This window comes from Arachis duranensis, chromosome 9 (assembly GCF_000817695.3).
Source record: "Arachis duranensis cultivar V14167 chromosome 9, aradu.V14167.gnm2.J7QH, whole genome shotgun sequence".
Taxonomy (NCBI): Eukaryota; Viridiplantae; Streptophyta; class Magnoliopsida; order Fabales; family Fabaceae; genus Arachis; species Arachis duranensis.
The window spans coordinates 6,183,710-6,206,714 of NC_029780.3; the positions used below are offsets into that span (position 1 = coordinate 6,183,710).

The 23,005-nt window shown below is 37.2% G+C and overlaps 4 protein-coding genes and 2 long non-coding RNA genes across 11 annotated transcripts; 5 read left to right on the forward strand and 1 right to left on the reverse strand.

Annotated features, from left to right (window-relative positions):
- Window positions 1–6: 6 nt before the first annotated feature.
- LOC127741665 (probable disease resistance protein At4g19530) lies at window positions 7–2,256 on the forward strand. Its single transcript, XM_052254693.1, has 2 exons — window positions 7–1,599; window positions 2,172–2,256. Exons 1-2 carry the CDS (start codon window positions 188–190, stop codon window positions 2,224–2,226), a joined length of 1,467 nt encoding a protein of 488 aa, XP_052110653.1. The 5' UTR covers window positions 7–187; the 3' UTR covers window positions 2,227–2,256.
- A 1,928-nt stretch (window positions 2,257–4,184) lies between these two features.
- Window positions 4,185–9,392, forward strand: LOC107464466 (chaperonin CPN60-like 2, mitochondrial). Of its 2 annotated transcripts, none has more exons than XM_021130347.2 (17): window positions 4,185–4,346; window positions 4,438–4,569; window positions 4,684–4,843; window positions 5,104–5,279; window positions 5,511–5,606; window positions 5,686–5,790; window positions 6,240–6,326; window positions 6,414–6,503; window positions 6,774–6,854; window positions 6,977–7,045; window positions 7,120–7,197; window positions 7,701–7,796; window positions 7,881–7,980; window positions 8,084–8,187; window positions 8,312–8,417; window positions 8,617–8,695; window positions 9,045–9,392. In XM_021130347.2, the coding sequence occupies exons 1-17, from the start codon at window positions 4,287–4,289 to the stop codon at window positions 9,148–9,150; spliced, it is 1,725 nt and encodes a 574-aa protein (XP_020986006.1). In that variant the 5' UTR covers window positions 4,185–4,286; the 3' UTR covers window positions 9,151–9,392. The 2 variants fall into 2 exon arrangements, with proteins under 2 accessions (XP_020986006.1, XP_020986008.1); XM_021130349.2 differs by having other exon boundaries at window positions 4,200–4,346; window positions 4,438–4,522.
- Window positions 9,393–9,759: 367 nt separating this feature from the next.
- LOC107464302 (uncharacterized) lies at window positions 9,760–10,288 on the forward strand. Its single transcript, XR_008002404.1, has 3 exons — window positions 9,760–9,776; window positions 9,863–10,088; window positions 10,183–10,288. It is a non-coding gene; the product is annotated as an uncharacterized LOC107464302 (long non-coding RNA).
- Window positions 10,289–12,327: 2,039 nt separating this feature from the next.
- Window positions 12,328–14,132, reverse strand: LOC107464467 (uncharacterized). Of its 5 annotated transcripts, none has more exons than XR_001587111.3 (5): window positions 13,879–14,132; window positions 13,471–13,643; window positions 13,149–13,205; window positions 12,978–13,058; window positions 12,328–12,618 (listed from the first exon to the last, which is right to left on the reverse strand). It is a non-coding gene; the product is annotated as an uncharacterized LOC107464467 (long non-coding RNA). The 5 variants fall into 5 exon arrangements; XR_008002762.1 differs by having other exon boundaries at window positions 12,978–13,065; XR_008002765.1 differs by having other exon boundaries at window positions 13,271–13,643.
- Window positions 14,133–18,335: 4,203 nt separating this feature from the next.
- On the forward strand, window positions 18,336–19,460 carry LOC107464304 (uncharacterized). The gene has a single exon (XM_016083234.1). The coding sequence runs from the start codon at window positions 18,336–18,338 to the stop codon at window positions 19,458–19,460; it is 1,125 nt and encodes a 374-aa protein (XP_015938720.1).
- Window positions 19,461–21,288: 1,828 nt separating this feature from the next.
- LOC107464305 (uncharacterized) lies at window positions 21,289–22,422 on the forward strand. Its single transcript, XM_016083235.1, has 2 exons — window positions 21,289–21,786; window positions 21,871–22,422. Exons 1-2 carry the CDS (start codon window positions 21,289–21,291, stop codon window positions 22,420–22,422), a joined length of 1,050 nt encoding a protein of 349 aa, XP_015938721.1.
- The last annotated feature ends 583 nt before the right edge of the window (window positions 22,423–23,005 follow it).

Below are 23,005 nucleotides of genomic sequence, written 5' to 3' on the forward strand. Positions count from 1 at the left end.
AGTACGGCTCACTGGGTGTGCAAGCTTGACTCATGTTCACCCTTCTGTTTTCTCTCTTCCAAAGCTTGAAAGTTTACATGTATATGAATGCAACGCACTCACAACCCTATCAACTGAATATTGTTCACCATCTCTTCAATCAATTGTTGCTTATAATTGCCCTAATCTCCAAGAATTCTCAGTCCCAATGATTGGTCATCATTCCGGAATTCATCTGCATCTCAGGTCAACTGCTTTGAAGAAACTACCATCATCAATATTTCATCTTAAGGATCTTCAACACTTCTCCTTTCCAATTAGTGAGAGCCTTATGGATCTTCCTACAAACTTTGCCTTTCAAATCTCGCTTTCTGACCCTGTTCAACATAAATATGACACTGCAATCACCTTACATAAAGTACTACCTAGCCCTGTCTTTCAATCTGTAGTACGTGTAGTGTTTGATAATTGTTGTAGCTTAACTGAAATCCCAGAAAGCTTCTCTTTGTTATCATCATTAGCGCACTTAAACCTATATCGTTGTATTAATGTCAGAACCTTGCCCCAAAGCCTTAAGTGCCTTCCACGCCTTGAAGTTCTTAACATTTTTCAATGTGATATGCTGGAACTTTTGCCAATGCTTCCACCTTCCTTGAAACGCCTTAGGGTCTGGAATTGCAAGCTTCTGAAGACAGTGTTGAGTACAATAAGCGAACCAACCAGGAAAGATGAGGCTACATTTTTGTTCCTGAACTGCAATAATTTGGATGAAGACTCCTATGGTATCATTTTGAAAGATGTTATTGTAAGGACAGAACTTGTGATAACACCATCATCATCAGGAACAGAATTTGAAAACCAAGAAGAAGAAAGATTCTTTGATTGTTATACATATTTTGGTGAGATTTGTTATTGGTTGCCAGTTAGAGGCAGTAATATTCATGACTTGTTTGATGTCCACTCTACTGAAGAAGCTACTTATAAGTTGAGTGTTGAAGTGCCTCGAGATTCCAACTTAGTTGGTTTCCTTTTGTTCATTGTTGTTTCTGAAGAACAATGGAGTTGCATAGAAGAACACATATGGTACAATGTAGGTGACCTCCTAGGCTTTGGGTGTGAATGTTCCTTGGAAACAAGTTGGGGTGAAAAGGTTCATACAGAAAGCTTCTCCTTGTTACAATGGCACTGGGATCAATTCTACCATCATCTCAATATTACTTCAGATCATGCGTTTTTATGGTATGACGAGAAATGTTGTAAGAAGATAATGGAGCCAATTAGAGGGAGAAAAGGAAAAGACATCAATGATGAGAAGGGATCCACGTCTACTTGCAATAATGCAAATCTTACACTTGAATTCTTTGCTGGGGTGGTGAATAAATTGGATGCAGTGATACAAGAGTGTGGCATTCGCTGGATATATCAAAATGTGGAGGAAGAAGAAGGACCAAGAGGGCGCAAATCCAAGAGAAGCATCGAAGAATCTTATGAAGAAGAAGGTTCTGAATCTGATGATGATGAGCAAGAAGAATCATCAATTCCTCCAACAAAGAAGTTTAAGCAAAGTTTGCTAGAACCTTCCTTGATGCTTGAAGGAGAAGAAGTAGTAGAGGACTTGAGGTAATCTTTTAATTAATCGATGAATAATTACCCCAAAATTAGTCGTTTTTTAAGTTTTTAATGTCAGTTATTCAAAGTTTTTTTTTAAAAAAAAAATCAAAGATATGAAGACTCGAATCCGCAATTTCTTAAGTGAATATAAAGAACTATGTCATTTGAATTATAATTTATTTGCCAGTTATTCAAAGTTTATAATACACAAAATAATTCTGTTAATTTAATTGAAATTATTGTTTTTATTTTTGAATATTTAAAAAAAATTATTTTAAGATTTTCTAAACTCTTTAAAAACAATTTAACATTAAGAATTATTTTGTGTATATTTTAAAAATTTAAGAGACTAAAGTATTTGATTTTAAAAGTAATTACTTTTAGCTAATGAGTTATAACTCATATGACATAATTTTTTCATACTCACTAAAAGATTATAGGTTCGAATTTTTCTATTTTGATTAAAAAAAAAAGTAATTACTCTTAATTGATTAATAATAAGTGATAATTGAATTATTGATGTGACTTACTGGGCTAGTAAATTTAATTTTCTTTATTGCGGAAACGGTATATTTGAACAGGGAAAAACTTGAAGAAATCTTGCACATTGGATTTGATATATGGAGATTCATGTGATGAGGAAAAGGAACGACATGTAGCTCCACCGGGAAGTACTGTTATGTTATTGCAGTTTCTTGTGATTGATATGAAGGTTTGTGTGTAAGAATTTGTCGAATCTATGAATGTGAATGATTATCACGTGCACACGATCGATCTGATCTCTTTGAGAACAAACAAAGATTTCACAATTTCACAAGCAAAGGATAGATATTCTAATATCTATAACTAAAATTTATAGTAATATAGCAGAAATTTTGTTCATCAACTTACAAATTAAATGTGCGGAAACCGATCCCCAGAAGATTGACTTAACAACACTTAACAACAAAAACAAAATCATATCGACAAAATGAAGACATAATTCATCCCAAATAATAATAAATAATAATGAATTCATCCCAAACCACACATGGTGGTGCTGCTGCTCTAATAATCGACAGCCACCGAAAAATGTCCCACAAAGGTTCTGCAATCTATGGGGTATGGGCAAGTGTCATCCTAGACCCCTGGTGAAACTTTACTAATAGTGAAACATTATTACTTTTTGAAGTATTTAAAATAAAGAGAAATAAATCAATTTTCTACTTTTGAATTTGTTTTTTATCAATCGATTTTTTTTAATTATACTTTGCTAAAAGAATTTTTACATAGATACTATGGTTACTTTTCAGTTTTCACTGTTACGATAATTAGAATTTCAAATTATTGAATAAGAAATTCATTTTAATAAAACTATAAATTTTTTGAAAAATAAAAATGATGATAAATATCATATATATTTGTTAGGCTAATTTTTTTTTATATTGATTAAATATATGTGTAATACATTGTTATTGAAAGATTATGTGTTTTTTTTATATGGTGTTTTATTCAAATCGGATGATCCGATTTGTTTGATGAAAAAAATAAATTATAAATCGAAGGGTCCGATTCACTTGAAAAAAAATAAATCCCAAATCAGAAGGTCCCATTTATATTTTTTATTTTTTTTATTTGTTAAAATAAAAATCGGACGATCCGATTTCAACATTAAAAATTTTTTATTTTCGAAATCACAAGTCGGACCGTCCGATTAGTTTTGTTTTCTTTTTTTGTTTTAAATTAAAACAGACCCTCCGATTAGAGTTTTTATTTTTTTTATTTTTTCTGAACTCAAAACGGACCTTTCAATTTCTACTAAAACACTACTGACACCACATATATGGAAAGCATCCCTCTTTTTCATAGTGTTGTATTACTCAATTCCATCCTCTGTATCAAAAATAAAAAGCGTATTTGTTAGTACATTATATAAAAATATTGTTTTAAATATGTCACTTTTATTCTATAAAAATAATTTGAATATCTTTAACCATATTTTATTTTTTGTTACTCAGAGGATTCTCCAACTCGACAGATCAAGGACTAATTCGTCTATTATCTTTAACCATATTTATGTTTGGAAAAGTATGAGGAGCTAATGGAATATTTGTACAATGTATACAATGAAAGTTTACGGAGTATTAGAGATATAACTATTAGTGTTATCTTTTTCTATCAACTGAAGTTTTTGGGATGAGTGGTATCATAACATAGTATTAACCCGAAAATCAGTTTAAGCTTGTTTATTATCCCTAGTACACTCGGATAGTTATTCTGAATAATATGAGGGATGTTCATTTTGTAACTCATAGCCCATTGTACATATTGTACAAATAAGCCATTGTCTCCCTAGCGGGATCCGGGGACTAGTGAACTAAGAGACCAACCAATTTGGTTATATTTCTTATATAATTTACTAATAAAAATAAGTGATAGTTGAGGCCCATTACGGTTCGCCGATTGTCTTTTAAAGTTTGGGCTTTCGCTTCTCCTAAACAGGAAATCCAAAAGAAAAAAAAATGAAAGAACATTCGAGAATCCGCAGAAAAAATAATAATAGTAATAACTAATAACCAAAGAATAAAAAAAAATAAAAAATAGTGAAGCTTAAACCCTCTGTAAAGCCCTACTACTCTCAGCTGTCTCCATCATTTCTGAGTTCCATTCATTCATTTCATTCATTCTTTCATTTCTGATTCCCAATTTTTGTTTCAATGTATCGATTAGCTTCCAAGCTAGCCTCCTCCATCACTTCCTCAACCTCAAAGAACGTTGTATGAACAATTACACTCTCCTTTTCCACTCTTGTTTCTTCCACTTCTACGAATTGCAATCTTCATTTTTATTTATGTGTTGCTGGAACAGATACGCTGCAGGGTTATTTCAAGTAGAAACTATGCGAGCAAAGACATCAACTTTGGCGTCGGAGCTCGTGCTGCAATTCTTCAGGGTGTCACTGAGGTTGCTGATGCTGTCAAGGTTACGATGGGACCTAAGGTATTCTTGAGTTTATTTGGGATTGAATAAATGAAATTGACATGATTAGTGTGCAAATTTACTTTATTTAGTTATTTTTTTCAATGTTTGTTGTTTTTTGGTTGGTTGAATTAGGGTCGTAATGTGATTATTGAGAAAAGTTATGGGAACCCAAGGATCACAAAGGATGGTGTGACAGTAGCTAAGAGTATCAAATTTCAGGATAAGGCTAAGAACATTGGTGCTGATCTTGTTAAGCAGGTTGCCAAGGCTACCAACGCTGCTGCTGGAGATGGTGATTTTACTTTTCATTAAGGATTTGTGTTTTCTTTGATGATATTGCTTTAGTATGAATTCTAGCTGAAGCGATTTTGAACTCAGAAGGAATTGTTTTCAATCATGAGGCAATCAAGTTATTTATTTATTTTTAAAATAAATGTAAGAAGGTATTTTCCATGATTGTTCAAGTATCAAAAAATTTTAAGCTATTTTTCCATGTTGTTCATAACTTAGATCTATTTATCTAACAAGTCTACGTTTCTTCTGTGATTCCAGGTACAACTTGTGCGACTGTGTTAACTCAGGCAATACTGATAGAAGGTTGCAAATCGATTGCAGCTGGTGTAAATGTCATGGATTTGCGCAATGGAATAAATAAGGCAGTTGATGCTGTAATTACTGATTTGAAAAGCAGGGCAGTAATGATAAGCACACCTGAAGAGATAACCCAGGTACAAGCGTCTTTCAGAAAAAATTTCTCTTTCTGAATGGATTTTTGTTTAAAAAAAATATGAAGTATACTTTCGGTTTACTTCCCTAATGCCCTTCTATCATTGATTTTAAGAGCGTAAACACTGAATACTATTGACAGTGGGAAGTTTTACAATATATTTATCTGACAATTATCTATTATCTATTGAACTATGTTTGTTGCCCATTTATTTCACTTATATAACCTGCAGGTTGGGACTATATCTGCAAATGGAGAGAGAGACATTGGTGAATTGATTGCAAAGGCAATGGAAAAAGTTGGAAAGGAAGGAGTTATTACCGTTGCTGTACGTGAATGTTTTGTGCTTTTCTGTGAACTTGTTTACAATGCTCAAGTCCAGGTTAGCTAACTTTCAGAGCTTTCAGGATGGAAACACTTTGGACAATGAGTTGGAAGTTGTTGAAGGAATGAAGTTGGGCAGAGGCTATATATCTCCCTATTTTATTACTGATCAGAAAACCCAGAAATGTGTAAGTGTATAATACTTCTTTTGTCACTAGCATCTATATGACTATATCAAAGATTCTGAAAAGTTGAACTGACATATTATGTTCAAGTATATTTGCCTTTCATAAGCATCTGATGTTGGTATGCTTAGATGGTGTTTCATTTATAATTATTATTATGTTTTGGATTATCTTCTGCGAAATAATGTTTCTATAAAGATGACCTTATTCGTGATTATTATGATTATGTGGCAAAGATGCAAGTTTCCAGCTTATTGCTTTGAACCCTATTTTCATTTTCCATTGTATAAGTTCATAGCTTCATGTTAAGCAGTGGAATCAATGTTATGAACTTGGTTTATTCAGATATTTGTGATGTACATCAAGTTAATTAAAAGCTTCATCAATTTGGGTAGTTTTATCTATTTTTGGTTTTATTTGTGATATTAATAATAACAACTTTGATTTTGTAGGAATTGGATCACCCCCTTATCCTCATCCATGACAAGAAAATTTCAGACATGAATTCATTATTGAAAATATTGGAACTGTCAGTTGAGGTTTGCAAGCTAATATTGACAATGTGCTTGTTTCCATTTGCAGTTTGATTCTTCTCATTGTTTTGATTGTTGTTTAATGTTAATCAGAAAAAAAGACCGCTCTTGGTTGTAGCAGAAGATGTTGAGAGTGATGCATTGGCTATGCTCATACTAAACAAGCATCATGCTGGGCTTAAGGTGATTACAGGCTTTCCTCTTGATTATATATTCTGTTTCTGTGTTTCATTTCCCTCTAATTTTAGAGTCATTTATGTTCTATGTTGGTGACCTGAGTCTGCTTTCTTGTGTTGCTCTCTGATTTCTGATTTTCTGTTATGTTAACTTACGTTAGATGTTGAATATCGTATAGTCATCCATGTATTTGCCCTTTATATTGGCAACAGCTTGGAACTTGATTTTGTTTTACTTTTTTTCCACTTACTTCATTTCATGTTTCTTGCATTTTAGGTTTGTGCTATAAAAGCTCCTGGTTTCGGTGATAACAGAAAAGCAAATCTAGATGATCTTGCAATTCTTACTGGAGGAGAGGTGATTATCTCCTCCGCTTCTTTATTTCTTAGATACTGCTTATTGGTTCTTGTTAGGGTGCGTCATTTTTAGAAACTGCTTGTCATTTACTGGGAAAATGATTATGATGGGTTTGGAAACAGGTCATCACAGAAGAGCGTGGTTTTACTCTTGACAAAGTCCTACCAGAAATGCTTGGTACTGCCAAAAAGGTGTGCACTCAAATGAACATACAAGTTTTTCGGTTCTTCATACTATTTTATGTAACCAAATGAATCCACAACAGGTTACTATCTCCATTGATGACACTATCATTCTACATGGAGGTGGGGATAAGAAACTCATTGAAGAGAGATGTGAGGAGGTATTTTTTTTTTTCGAATTTTTGGAAGTGTTTCATTCTGGTATTTTGTTCAAAGTCATTTAGCTTAGTGATTTTATATCTATTTCTTGCAGAACCATTTGATCAATATGAAAGGAATTAATCGGATCTTAGCTTAGGCTTAATTCAATACTTGCACCAAGTATCTTCTATTTGCTGCCATAACTCTATTCCCCGAATAATGCAATGTGACATGAGCTTAGCATTTTGTCGTGTGAATTATTTTGTTATAAATATCAAAATCAGAGTGATCATATTCATTCCCTCTAGTATTTTGTTCCTTCTGCAAATTTTTTTATTGTGCAACTGTGTGCATTGAGTGATGTTTGTTGCATAGACATTTAAAAGTGATATGAACACTACCATTTCAATTAAAATAGTTAACAATCTTTTTATAATAATCAGAATGTTTACCAATTACCACTACTCATGTTATATTGCCTTTTATGTAACTTATGATTTAGTACATGGATATTGTTTTATAGCTTAGGACAGCAATGAACAAGAGTTCTGCCACGTTCGATAAAGAAAAAGCACAAGAACGCCTATCAAAACTATCCGGTGGTGTAGCTGTCTTCAAGGTTTGTATCTCACCTCCCGAAAATATTTAGTTTGTGATAGTTTTTGTACAAGTTTCTTGAAATGGCATCAAATAATATCTCCAGGTTGGAGGCGCTAGTGAGGCAGAAGTTGGGGAAAGGAAAGATCGGGTGACAGATGCCCTAAATGCCACTAAAGCAGCAGTCGAGGAGGGAATTGTTCCAGGTACTCAGGCTATTTTTTTTCTAACTAGGTGGAAAGTATACAGTGATCCAGCAAATCAGCCTCTACCTTTGACATGTATTATTGATCATCTTGTTTTATTCAGGTGGTGGAGTTGCTCTCTTATATGCTACAAAAGTGTTGGAGAACCTCGAAACAAAGAACGAGGATGAGAAAAGAGGAGTACAGATTATTCAGAATGCACTTAAGGTTCTTGCACCCTACTTTACTATTTTTCTTCTGTACACAAAAGACGTTTCTGTCTATTTTACTTCTTACTTGCTTTGTGATTTTTAATCCAACATCTTTCCTCATAGTGCATATTTTGTCATAGGCACCTACCCTTACAATAGCTTCAAATGCTGGTTTCGATGGCACTTTGGTTCAGAGCAAATTGTTAGAACAAGACAATCATAATTTGGGTTTTGATGCTTCCAAAGGTTTGTAACCAGTTTACATATATATATTTACAGACTACAACTTTTATCGCTGGTTTTTAGTTTACACCATTTGTGTCTTGTGTACTAGACATTTTTATAAGAAGTTATGAATTATTATTCTCTAGTAATACATTTTATACATGAGTTATTCGTAATGCTTTATTTGTTGCTTATGATGATGCTTATTTTGCTAAAGCAGGTGCCTATGTTGATATGATAAAGGCTGGAATCATAGATCCTGTTAAAGTTGTTAGAACAGCTTTGGTAGATGCTGCCAGGTAAAATCATATGATCGCATTGCAGTTATTTTTACCTAGATGCAATTCAATTTATTCATATATTGGGAGTTGGACAATGGAATTGTCATGAGCTGGTAATAATTTAAATAATTACAAATTTTTGATCATGTAAATGTTGAATTGACTTGTTGCGCCAACAACAATATTTTTAATGTTGTGCAGACGAGGGATGCTTAAATCAAAACATTTGATCTTATTAGCAGTGGTTTATTGTTAATTAACTTGTTCTTTAATACTCAGAAACTGAAATCCGCACTTATTTAAGCAAGGCAGTATGAAAATTTTCAGGAATTAATATCATACTTAAATTAATTTTTTTTAATTGCAGTGTCTCATTGCTACTGACAACAACGGAGGCAGCTATTGTGGATAATCCAAAGGACAAAAATAAAGCTCCCAGCCGGGTGCCAGATATGGATGCCTTGGATATCTAACCTGCTATCCTAAATTATTATTTATGAAGGCATTGTTGTGAATTATATTTTTGAGTCCTGAAATTCCTGTTAAAATAGTTGCAGATTGAAAATCTTAAAATGTATTTAGAGACATTGAAAAAAATAGGACTTTCTATTCACATTTTTTCCCCTGTAAGTTTAGGATACAAAGGAAACTGTTCACTCATCATTCTTTCGCTGAGTCGTCGGATTTATGCAACGAGTGCAAAAGTAATTTTTTGAAAATTAGATAAATTGAATCGAGTTATATTCTTGCTTATGATTTTTCTTTTCATCCACGAAGATGGGTTAGCTATTTCAAGCTTCTTCAGGAATCAGATGTTTGAAATAAAATGGAATTAAATTGAATTATTGGAACAATTACTAAATAAGGACTGATTTAAGAATTTATTCATAAAAATAAGGAGATGAGTAAGGAGAAAGAAAGAATCTATACATCTCTTAGGTAGCGTTTGTTTTGAGGTACTGAGACAGAGACTGGGGAAATCGTTAGTAAGTATTTTAATAAGGTTTTAAAGGCTATTATACGTATACAAAACTTGTTATTCGCCAAGGCCTCACTGGTTGAAGAGGATTGCATAGACCTAACATGGAGAAAGTTTAAGGTAAACCTAAATGGATTATGTATATAATTTGTTTTAAGTCTGAAAGGATTGTCTATCTAAAAGTTGTAATTTTTTGTGAATTATAGGGTTGCTTGGGAGCATTAGATGGCACTTATATAGAGGTGACAGTCCCCGAGTCTGATAAGTCAAGATATAGAACAAGGAAGGGTAAAATATGTACTAATGTCCTAGGAGTGTGTAACCGAGATATGAGCTTTGTTTATGTACTTAGTGGATGGGAGGGATCGGCATCTGATTCAAGAATACTTCGAGATGCAATCACTCGTGGTAATAGTCTCAAGATACCTCATGGTAATATCTAATTTATAAGTCATAAGTTAGATTTTGATATTAAGCTTGACTGCACAGTTGTAGAGCTTATTTTGTTTGTATGTAATATTTATAGGTAATTACTATTTAGTGGATGCGGGTTACACAAATGGTCCTGGGTTCCTAGCACCATATAGAGGCACTCGCTATCATGTTAGAGAGTGGGCTCAAGGAACACGTGCACCTCGCAACTATCAGGAGTATTTTAATAGAAAGCATTCTTCTGCTAGGAATGTCATACAGCGATGCTTTAGATTACTTAAGAAGAGATGGTCAATTTTAAGAAGTCCTAGCTTTTACCCTATAAAAACACAAAATCAGATCATAATTGCTTGTTGTCTGTTGCAAAATTTTATTCGGAAGAACATGGATATGGATCCGGAAGAGCAAACTAGCTTCTTAGATGAATTTCTACCCGTCGAAGAGGAAGCACCAGATGAGTTGATCGATGTGGTTGAAAATACGAATGAGTGGACACAATGGCGTGACAACATTGCAATTGAGATGTACGAAGAGTGGCGAACTAGTCGTACGGAGTAGGATAGATTATAGGCCCAACTTGAATCTCCAGGTTTAATTTGGCATGAAACTTGTGATGTAATAGCTAAATTTGTGTGCGAAAGACATTCCATTGTTTTGTTGGATTTTTTGTCATTGAAATTTTTAAATGGTTATTGTAAGCCTTGTTTGTAATATTCATAATTATTAGTATGATTAATTATTGCATTGTTAGATTTCTATTATCATAGGTGATGTTTGATTTTAATGGATTGTACAACTTATTGCATGTTACATTTCTTCTTAGATGACAATGGACAAACGCATGTGGACTGATGAAGAAACTGAAGCATTTGTTGGTTTCATGGAGGAGTGTGTTGTTGATGGTTTGAAAGCTGATTGTGGACAATTTAGACCAGGAATTTTTGAAAAATTAGTCCTGAAGATGTTGGAAGCATTCCCAACTTGTACGGTAACTGCCAAGCATTGCAAGAATAAGCATAAGCGACTGAAGGAGAAGTATCAATATGCCTCTGAGATGCTGGCATGCAGTGGATTTGGGTTGAATTCTGAAAAACAGTGCGTAGATGTTGACAGTAGAGACGTTCTTGATGCGTGGATGAAGGTTGTTAACAAACTTACTTGAAATTATTTTATTAGTGACTTTAGAATATGTATACTAACTTTTGTAAGTTTCATCACAGGCACTCCCAACCAAATTTTATACTCCTGGTAAGCCATTCCCTTTGTTCCACCGATTAAAGGGTATATTCGGAAAGGATCGAGCCACGGGTGCAGGTGCAGTCAGTGGTTTTGACGCACAGGAGCAAGTTCAAGAGGAGGAGGAAAATCATTGTCCAAGTTTGGACGATTTTGGAATGTCAGCAAATGTAAGTTTTCATGAAGGACAAGGAGCAGGTTCACACTCTGATGCTTGTGCAGCTAGCAGAAGGCATTCGGGAAAGAAGCGGAAGCAAAATGATATTCTAGAGAGGATGGTTGAACAGGTGCAATTTTCGACTGCTGAACAAGGAAGGAATGCCCAAGTTCTTGCTGATGCTATATCTGGGGTGAATGAGAAGTTCATGGTCAGTGAGAAGCTTGAACAGCTTGGATTCGATAACGATGAGGTTGTGCAGGTTGCAGTGAAGTTTGCTAATAATGCACAGATGGAGAAGGTTTTCTGGGGTTTGAAGGATTCTTAGAAGAGTGGTTATGTGCGATCCATTCTCAATTAGAATAAGTGGTTCTAGTTAACAATTCTTGTTGAACATAGTTAGGATGATTTAGTTATTTTTATGAATTCAATAACTAGTTAGGATGATTTAGTTATTTTTATGAATTTAGGATGATTTAATTATTTTTATGTAGTTATTTTTATGAATTCATTAACTTATTAAGATGATTTAGTTATTTTTATGAATTCAATAAATTATTAGGTAAAATGTCCTAATTCACAAGTTATTATTAGATTCTGACTTTTCAAATTATTGCTTCATAAATTTTTAAGGTAATGTTACATACTGAATATTCAAACTAATGCTTCGTGAATTTACATTAATGAGTTCAATATGCTAAATTCAGTGTCCTTCCATCTATGTTATTAGCAAGTTGTTATTCCCATCTATATTAAATGCTTTGTATGATATTATGATAATATAACTTTTTAGTTGGATCAGATTTTGCAGTTGTTTTGTTTGGAATTAGGTAAAGAATACAAGAATTTCCCAAAACAGCCAATCTAATTTCAAGAATTTAATGTCAACAAATCAGTCAATCTAATTCATTCATATACATGCTTTTACAACATGTTTACAAATACAAACAAATTACACATAAATACTCATGCTACAATTTAAAACCCAACACTATAACTTAATATGTAGTTCCTTTTGCCTTCAAGAGATTTTGTGATGCATAAGTTATGTATCCTTTTGCCTTCATCTACTTACTCCATGTTTGAAATCACAGCTTGAGCTCGGTGTGCCATGGCAATTCCATCTCCGGTAGCCACCTTCGATAACAAAAAGATAAACAAGTTAAATTAAAAGAAATAAGACCATAAAATGCAGGTCATGCACTATAAGCAAGTCAACATATTAAGTGTGCAACCAGAATAAGATGGATCACTTCACTGCCATCAATTAACACTTACAAGGACAAAGAAAACCACTTAATCAATCAACAATTTCAGCTTAAACTAGACCTTATTAATTTTGTTTATATTTTAATCATGCTATTTCTAAATTTATAGTGTATCATCAGAATAAATTAATAAGATGTTGCAAATGAGTAAATAACAATAATTAGTAGTTTATTTGTAAACTTTAGTTTTCAAGATAAAACTATCTTATTAATAGAAAAGAGGTCTACCAGAGGATTTGTAGTTTTGGGATAAATATGTCCAGCTCCACCAGATGCAAGCAAAGTCACATTTGAAAGGAATCTTACCACCTAAAAACTAAAAAGATGAAAATTCAGAAATATATTCAACAATAGCAATAACATCTTTCTCAAGCAATTGCACAAAATCACTTTCCCCACCTCTAATGTTTCAGTATTCAGAGTGTCAATACCAACACAAGTGATATCAGATCCATCCTACAACACCAGTGGCATATTATATATCTTTAGTTAGAGAACGCACTGAGACATTCAAAATGTACCTAGTAAAATTTGAACAGCAACAATTTCAAGTGAATGGAGCCCATGAATTTAAAACTTCAAATGTTTGACAAATACCAGCATGCTTGGAGCGAGGTACCAGCAAGGGATACAGTACAAAACCATTAGTATAAAAATAAAATAATATCAGAGAAAACAAACATGGTGTTCAAACACAAAAATATTAGAATTAACAACTGACTTTAGCAGAGCCCTTTCAATTTCTTTTCCAGTCATATCAGCAGCATGAACAATTCGACAATGTGAATGACCCCCTTCCCTCACTAGATGCAAGTTACCATCTTCTCCATGATCAAATGAAGCGCCTATGGCAATTAATTCTCTGACTTTGTCGGGTCCTTCAGTACAGACAACCTGGAAAAGGAAGGGTCATACTTAGTTCAAAACTTGACGCAGTAGTCAGAGAAACCAGTGATTGCTTACAAGTATATATGTAATTCTATCATGCTCAAAATAATCATCTCTATAATAAGAACAGTTCTGTTCAAATTTTTACAGATGCCCTTTGTTGAAATTTTTACCCTTTTGCAAAGACAAGGAAACATCAGAAATTTGGTATCAAAATTATCATAATCATCAGCTTACATACCTTATTCGGAGGATAGCCCCTGTTTCCAGCATGAATAGCAACCAAATTGCTCCTGCAACTAACAGAAGAAAGTGAGAGAGAGCAAGAGAGAAAGAGAGAGACAGATGGAGAGAACCGTAAAAGCGAAGGAATTGATGAAACGGTGGCAAGGCTTCCTCGTCGACGGCGAAGTCGACGCCAAGCAAGAGATTGACGCGGCGAAATTGGGTGAAATGACGTGAGATTAGGGATTGAGAAAGGAGGAAGGGGAAATGGTTGTCTGAAGGATTGGATTTGGGTTTTATTTTTGTTTTTTTCTTTTAATTAGTAGGGATAATTTGGTCATTTCATTTATTTTAGTCTCTGTATTTTATTTTGAATAATATTTTATACCAAATATAATACTGAGACTTATTTTAATTCTTGTCTCTCAGTCTCTATCTCTCAGCCTTTGTCTCTCTCCCAAACGCTACGTTATATATGTTCTAATCTTGGATACTGATATAAGATTTAAAGATCCTTTTTTTTGAAACTTTCATATAAAACTACTCTCTTATTTATTTATTTGTATTTGTACGGGAAAATGGTTTGAACCTTATATGCCTACAAGTAGACAAATATAAAGCTCAAGTGACAATTAACATGCAAGCTCTTTAATACCAGTAGAATTAGAACTACTACAATTATTATTAGTATTCAGATACAGGAGAACTTTTATAAAAGTATAAAACACAATACTAGTAACAATGAGACCACAATGCAGAGATAAAATAAGAGAAGAGTATAACGATAATTAATTAATTATTACACTTCAAAGAGAAGGAGTTCTTTCCAAACCGGGGCAACATAACACAGGAGTTTTTTCTTCTTTTTTTGTTTAAATATCAGAGTAAAATCATCTCATGTAAATACTTAGATTTTTTTTTAATATATGTATAGCTCTAATAGAATCTATCTTACTAACTAAAGTGAATACTATCATGACTATCATTTTAGTGGCTATAAAAACATAAGATAATTCTAAAATTTTGACAATACATAAAAATATAATTAAAATTATATTTTTTACTATTCAATAATATTTTTATATATTGTTAAAATTATATATCTATTATATTTATCGTAATAATAGTCAATTGTAGAATTCACCATCTCACTAATCAATAGTAAATTTTATGATGATACCATAAAATTTTGACACAAACTAGCTAGTAAGAAAGATTCTAACATGAACCATATAACATATAAGACAAGTTAACTAACGACAAATATTTAAATATAACAAGATGATGCTAAGTATTTCATATGAGATGATTATTATGACTTAGCAAAACAACAACAACAAGGGCAGGGGCAACAGGTAAAGCAGCTTGGAATCTTAACAATGGCCAAACATGACTTAAAGCAACCAGAAACTTGTTGCCAAAGGCATAAAACACCACAAAGAGCACCACCTGGCAGCTTAACACAGTTGCAGAACATGGAGTTGTTCCCTTTTCCAAATGTGAATCCACTTGAATTTACCGCACCTTTGGTGTTTTGCTTTCCACTATTGTTGCTGGAATAATTATTAGAACTCATGTTGCTTCTTTAATTTGGTGTGTATGATATATTATGGAGGCCTTAATTCAATTCAATTATGTAATGTCTTAGACCTTAGTGATCCTCCTTATGCTATAATAGTGTATATATATACACATTGGACAAGGATTAGGCATGGTTTATTTGTATATCTTATTCAGGTTTTTAATTAGTTTTTTTTACTTTGGATCCTTAACTTTAATTATTTGCATCTGATTCTAGATTTCCATATATCCAGGCAGGGATTATAACAAAAATATTTTACCATTATTTATGGATTATAGTTGCCTTTTTGATATTAATATATAAGGTTTTAATTACTTGCAATATATAAAGAATTGAATATATAGTGCTTAAGCAGTTCCTCCTACTTTGGTTGAAGCCTGAAATCACGTATATCTTCTTATTGGATGAAATAATATTTGAGCGCTATGTTAAACTTTAGGGAAAGTATGAGGAGCCAATGAAATATTTATACAATGTGTACAATGGAGGTTTATAGAGTATTAGAGATATAATTATTAGTGTTACATTTTTCTGTCAGCTAAAGCTTTTGGGATGAGTGGTATCATGACATGGTATTAAAGTGCTTGATCCGAAAGGTCAAGAGTTCGATCCTTGGTGAACTCAAAAATTAAACTAATTTTTCGAGAAGATGTTTATTATCCCTTGTACTCGGATGGTTATTCTAAATAGTATAGGAGATGTTCGTTTCATAACTTAATAGCCATTGTACACATTGTACAAATAATCCATTGTCTCCCTAGCGGTATCCTAAACTTTAATCCATTAAGCATAAATTGACAAATAAGTCTTCTGAAAGTTTATATTTTTGGACAAATTAATTCTTAAAAAAAAAAGACTAATAAAATTTTCTAAGATAAGAGTATAAACAACTGAAATTCAAATTAAAATTTTCTATCCCAATTATAAGGACTAATAATTGTCCTTATCTATTATGATAGAAGTCTTTATTAATATTTTTTTTCAGAAATTAATTTATTTAAAGTATAAATCTTCAAAGACTTATTTGTCATTTTACTTAAAAATTTTGTATATTGGAAAGGATGGGTCATTTTGCATTTGATTTAGCTTGTTAATTTTTTTACTTCGCCTCCTTAACTTTGCATCCTATTCCATCCTTAAGAATAAATAATTTAAAAGAAAATGACATGGAATATGATATAAACTTTGTTGCTTACCGTTTGCATATTGCAGGCTTCTTTTAATAATTATTTAATTTAATAATTAAAGTTATCACATTTAATTTAATATTTATAATTTTATACATAAAATCTATAATGACTTTAGACTAATTTTTTTAAATATTTTTTTGTCTCATATATAAAAGAAACTCATTTTGTTGCTTCATGTCTAAACTAAAAAATATTCTTTGAATGATACAACTAAGAGATGAGGTCACTATGATGATACAACAGATGAGATCACTAAACTCATTTATTGTATAATATATAGTATTGCCACTTTTGACTTATTCTTACTTTTCTTTTCTTTTTAGTTTTTATTATCAATAATGCAATATAAATAATCTTTTTGTACAATTATTATACAACTAAGAGTTAATTTTTTTTCATATTTGTTCACATAGTATTATTCATATTCTTGCAAAAGAAATTGTTCATACATATAGTATATAATTATACAAAAATATTATTTGTACACTAAAATCAATCACTAAAATTAACTACTAATGTATTTATGTATAAATATATGTGTGATTTATTTTACTTTTAATGTGTATTTATATTTTAACATATATTTTATATTGATAATGTTGCGGCCCAGCCCAGCTGGCACAGCAGCCGACCCAACCCACAAACAACCCGATCCGCGCAATCGGAAGGGCGTCCACAACCCGTCCGGTTCTGCGACCCGAACACACGCCCCTTTAGCCAGCTGCATAATAGCTGTGGGGCACGAAGTTTCCTGGAAGGTGGCCTTCCCCTGTGGGACCCGCCCTACTGACAGGGTATATAAGAGGAGGGCCCTACCCCTCTCCAGAGGTACGTCACTATATCCCCTATTCTCATACCACCTGCACACCTTCTGACTTGAGGTTGGAGTGTCATTGCAGGTGGCACCTCCCTCAACTCACAAAGAGCTTGGGAAGTTGGCTACTCTCTCTACTCGTGCCCCAGACCCAAACCGATACCAGGCCCCACCTTTTCACCCGACAAGCATCCCTGAACCGTCCGGTAATCGACTAATCGTACATTGGCGCCGTCTGTGGGGACATGGACTTTATTTTGGGCATAGTAGGGGCGGACGACGGAGGCGAGCCCTGCGGGGAGGGAATGGACCCCAGAAGTGGTAGGGTAGCCACAGGCGCTCCTACTCGCGAGCGCACCAGATCCCCCCCCTCGCGACAACCCGAGAGACAACCCTTTGGAGGAACGGGCAGTGATAGCGTAAGAATAATACAAGAACTGCGCCACAGAGTGCAAAACCTAGAACAGGAAGTGGCCAGCAGAGAACGCCATCAACCGACTCCTAGTCAAAAGCGTTCATGATCTCCTCAAAGGAGAGAAAGAAGCCTCCAAAGAAGTCACTCCAGGCGCACTCCAAGCCCCCGGACAGAGTCTGAGAGCCAGGAAAGTAGGGAAATTCCAAGGAGACGACGAGATCCTGTGATTTACTCCCGATCACTGATGAGAGAAGCTGTAGAAGAAGACCGAGAAGGCAGCAGAGAAAGACCAAGGAAAACCCGACCACAGTAAGAAGACAACAGAGAGAGGTCAAGGAGAAGCCGACCACACAGGGAAGACAGTAGAGAAAAAACGAGGAAAAGACGACAACCGGTGGTCATAGGAGCAACTCCTTTCCACCGCTCGATCTTGGAAGTCTGGCTACCGAAGCACTTCGATAAGCCAACGAACATGAAGTATGATGGGACCCAAGACCCCCAGGAGCACCTAACGACCTTTGAGGCCAGGATGAACCTGGAAGGGGTGGGCGATGAAGTAAGGTGTCGCGCTTTCCCTGTAACCGTAGCTAGGCCGGCAATTCGTTGGTTCAATGCCCTCCCTCAAGGCTCCATAACCTCCTTTGCCGACATCAGTTGCGCTTTCTTGGCTCAGTTCACTACACGTATCTCCAAAACGAAGCACCCGATCAATCTGCTGGGAGTAACACAAAAAATCGGCGAGCCGACCCGGAAATACCTGGATAGATTCAATGACGAGTGCTTAGAGATCGACGGCTTAACCGATTCGGTAGCCAGCCTATGCTTGACCAACGGGTTATTGAATGAGGATTTCAGGAAACACCTTACCACCAAACCCGTTTGGACAATGCAAGAAATTCAGAACGTGGCTAGGGAATATATCAATGATGAAGAAGTCAGCCAGGTCGTGGCAGCCAATAAGCGACAGCCCGCTTCCTCCAATGCTCGCCCGCTCAGTGGCGGGGAAAGGTCAAAGGAGCACTCCAAAGACGGAGGATCAGCTAAAACCTTCAAGTCGTTTCCCCGGGTAGGAAAGTTTACCAACTATACCCCCCTGACAGCTCCAATCGTTGAAGTCTACCAGCAGATTACAGACAAGGGCATCTTGTCGCAGCCCCGACAACTCAAGGATAGGACGAGAGGAAAGAAAAACCTCTGTTGCGATTACCACAAGGGCTATGGCCACAAGACCCAAGACTTATTCGACCTTAAAGACACCCTGGAGCAGGCCATTTGGGAGGCGAAGCTGGCCGATTTCTCCCACCTTATAAGGGAACCGAGGAGGCGGGACCACGACCGGTCCAGCAAGGACAAAAACTGCGCCGTGAGACAAAGACGAGAGCCTGAGGAGGATAATGAACGTGGCCTCACTGTTGTAAATGTAATGATCGGGAGAGACGTTCCCCCTAGATCGAAATCGGCTAGCAAGAAGGACGCCAAGGTCTTAGCTATGTCTTCTGGCTCCACGCTGCCCTCCCAGAGGGTACCGTCGATATCATTCGGCCCCGAAGACCAATGGTTTGACGATGCGACAGAGAACCCTCAACCGCCCTGGTAAAACGGATCCTGGTAGACACGGGAGCCGATTCCAACATCATGTTCCGTAATGTATTTGATGCTTTAGGCCTACGGGATGCCGACTTGAGGGGCCACCAACACGGCGTTGTCGGCCTGGGTGATAACTTCATCAAGCCTGATGGAGTAGTTTCCCTCCCGGTCTCCATTGGCGGAGGTCGAGGGAAGAGGTCGCTAATGGTGGAGTTCGTTGTCTTAAGAGACTCTACGGCCTACAACCTCATCTTGGGGAGGAAGACCATTAACGAGTTTAGAGCAGTTATTTGCACCAAACTACTACTAATGAAGTTTGTTGCTGATGACGGATCAGTGGGGACCGTCAGGGGAGATTTGGAAACGGCGGTCCCATGCGACAATGCCAGCCTTTCTCTAAGGAAGAAATCTAAGGAAGCATCTGGTGTCTTCCTCGCCGACCTAGATGCCAGGGTTGATGACAAGCCCAGGCCAGAACCTGAAAGGGACCTCGAAAAGTTCAGGGTCGGCGATTTGGATGAAAAGTTCACCTTTGTAAATAGAAACCTACCTCACAACTTGAAAGAACCCCTGATGGAGATGATCAGAGCTAACGGCGACTTGTTTGCCTGGACTCTGGCCGACATGCCGGGTATAGACCCCCAGTTCATGTCACACCAACTAGCCATAAGAGCAGAAGCAAAGCCGGTGGCTCAAAGGAGGAGGAAAATGTCCCAAGAAAGGGCAGAAGAGTTGGCCAGGAAAATGGCCAATCTACTAGAAGCGGGCTTCATCCGGGAACTCGACTACTCGACTTGGCTGTCGAACGTAGTCCTAGTTAAAAATCCCAGTGGAAAATGGAGAATGCGCGTGGATTATTTCGATCTCAACAAAGCATGTCCCAATGATTCTTTCTCCCTTCCCAACATTGATGCCCTTGTTGACGCGGCAGCAGGTACCGATATCTGAGTTTCATGGATGCCTATTCCGGGTACAATCAGATACTGATGCACCGGCCAAATAAGGAGAAAATGGTGTTTATAATGCCAGGAGGGACATACTGCTACAAGGTGATGCCGTTCGGACTGAAGAATGCATGGGCTACGTACCAAAGGCTGATGAATAAGATATTCAAAGACCTCATCGGTGGGACGGTAGAGGTGTACGAAGACGACATCCTGGTCAAGGCCACCAAGGCTGAGGACCTCATCAGTGACCTAGAGAACGTCTTCTCCTCTCTTCGACAACACGACATGAGGCTCAATCCACTCAAGTGTGCCTTTATCGTCGAAGCCGGGAAATTCTTGGGGTTCATGATAACCCAGAGAGGAGTGGAAGCCAACTCGGAAAAGTGCAAAGCAATCCTACAAATGAAGAGCCCGGGATGCGTGAAAGATGTCCAAAGGTTGGCGGGCAGACTCACCGCGCTGTCCCGCTTCCTCGGTGTGTCGGCGGCCAAAGCGCTACCCTTCTTTAACTTGATGAAAAAGGGGATAGCGTTCGCGTGGACCCCGGCATGCGAGAAGGCTTTCAAGCACTTCAAAGAAATAATCTCGGCACCACCCGTCCTAGGGAAGCCTAAGAATGGAGAAGCACTGTACTTGTACTTGGCAGTAACCGATGAGGCATTGGCGGTGGTCTTGGTGCGAGAAAAAGGGAAGATCCAACAACCAATATATTTTGTGAGTAAGGCACTACAAGGAGCAGAGCTAAGGTACAGCTAGCTAGAGAAGGTGGCATATGCGCTCCTGACCTCGTCCCGCAGGCTGCGGCAGTACTTTCAAGGGCACTAAGTAATCGTCAGGACGGATCAGGCAATCTGCCAAGTACTCCAGAAACCTGATCTGGCGGGTAGAATGATGACTTGGGCTGTTCAAATCTCCCAATATGACTTGCAGTATAAACCCAGGCATGCGATCAAGGCTCAAGCCATGGCTGACTTCCTGGTAGAGGTCATAGGGGACCCTGCCGGGACTCCGAGCACATGGTGGAAGCTCCATGTGGACGGAGCATCCAACCAAACATTCGGAGGAGCAGGAATTATCTTAGAGAACCCAAGTGTAGTTGTATACGAGCAGTCAGTCAAGTTCAAATTCCCGGTATCGAACAATCAAGAAGAATACGAGGTCTTACTGGGCGGCCTAGCTCTATCAAGAGAGGTTGGAGCTACCAGACTGGAAATATGTAGCGACTCACAGGTCGTGACCTCGCAGATCAATGGGAGCTACCAAGCCAGAGATTCACTATTACAGAAATATCTGGAGAAAGTCAGGGAATGGAGTAAGCAATTTGAGGAGGTCATAGTTCAGCACGTACCGAGAGAGAGGAACGCACGGGCAGACCTCCTATCAAAGATGGTGAGCACAAAACCAGGGACGGGGAACTGATCTCTCATTCAGGGTTTGATAAAGGAACCGACAGTGTCGTTGCATCTGACCCAGGTAGATCCTTCCTGGATGAGCCCAATCATCGATTTCTTGGAAAATGCCAAACTCCCCAGCGACGAGAAGGCGGCAAAGACAATAAGGCGAGAAGCGGCCAAGTATACAATCATACAAGGCCAATTGTTTAAGAAGGGGCTTAACCAACCTCTGTTGAAGCGTCTGCATCCTGACCAAATAGACTACGTCCTTAGAGAAGTCCACGAGGGATGCTGCGGCCACCACATTGGAGGAAAGGCCCTAGCCAGAAAGCTTGTCAGAGCTAGTTATTACTGGCCCCCTATAATGGCAGATTCTAAAGAATTCGATAGAAGGTACAAAAGATGCCAAGAGAACGCCAACTTCCACAAAGCACCAGTGGCCGAGCTAAGCCTACTAACGGTTTCCCGACCTTTCTCGCAATGGGGAATCGACCTGTTAGGACCCTTTCTGATCGGGCCAGGGAAGGTCAAGTACTTAATAGTGGCGATCGATTATTATACCAAGTGGATAGAAGCCGAGCCGTTAGCTAGTATATCCTCGGCAAACTGTCGGAAGTTCATGTGGAGATAGATGATAGCCAGGTTTGGAATCCCGGAAGTCGTTATCTTGGATAACGGGACCCAGTTCGCTGATAAAAAATTCGGAGAGTTCCTTGCCGGCCTGGGCATAAAGCAAAAGTTCTCGTCAGTAGAGCATCCCCAAACCAACGGTCAAGTTGAGGCTGCGAATAAGGTTATCCTGCAAGGCCTCAAGAAGAGACTTGACCAGAAATGGGGGCATGGGCGGACGAGTTAGCCTCAGTCCTCTGGTCCTATCGCACGACGTAGCAGTCATCTACCAGGGAGACCCCCTTCCGACTCACGTATGGAGTAGAGGCAATAATACCCGTGGAGATCAGCGAGCCTAGCCCACGGATGCTCCTAGGAGGAGTTGAGGAAGCCGTAGAAAAGGATTTGATAGACGAGGCCAGGGAGACGACCCATCTATCAGAAATGTCGTTAAAGCAAAGAATGGCCCTACGTTACAATGCCAAGGTACTCAAGAGAGAATTTGAACGGAGCGACCTGATCTTGCGGCGCAACGACATAGGGCTACCGACTCTGGTGAAGGAAGGTTAGCGGCAAACTGGGAAGGCCCATACAAGGTGAAGGAG

Bases quoted from the DNA above. Each gene is read 5' to 3' on its own strand.
- LOC127741665 (XM_052254693.1), top strand. From the start codon at position 188: ATGATTGGTCATCATTCCGGAATTCATCTGCATCTCAGGTCAACTGCT. The intron at 1,600-2,171 runs GTAATCTTTTAA...ATATTTGAACAG, and splicing joins GAAGTAGTAGAGGACTTGAG to GGAAAAACTTGAAGAAATCT.
- LOC107464466 (XM_021130347.2), top strand. From the start codon at position 4,287: ATGTATCGATTAGCTTCCAAGCTAGCCTCCTCCATCACTTCCTCAACC. The intron at 4,347-4,437 runs GTATGAACAATT...TTGCTGGAACAG, and splicing joins CCTCAACCTCAAAGAACGTT to ATACGCTGCAGGGTTATTTC. The intron at 8,696-9,044 runs GTAAAATCATAT...TTTTAATTGCAG, and splicing joins GCTTTGGTAGATGCTGCCAG to TGTCTCATTGCTACTGACAA.
- LOC107464304 (XM_016083234.1), top strand. From the start codon at position 18,336: ATGAAGTATGATGGGACCCAAGACCCCCAGGAGCACCTAACGACCTTT.
- LOC107464305 (XM_016083235.1), top strand. From the start codon at position 21,289: ATGACTTGGGCTGTTCAAATCTCCCAATATGACTTGCAGTATAAACCC. The intron at 21,787-21,870 runs GTGAGCACAAAA...CATCTGACCCAG, and splicing joins CAGACCTCCTATCAAAGATG to GTAGATCCTTCCTGGATGAG.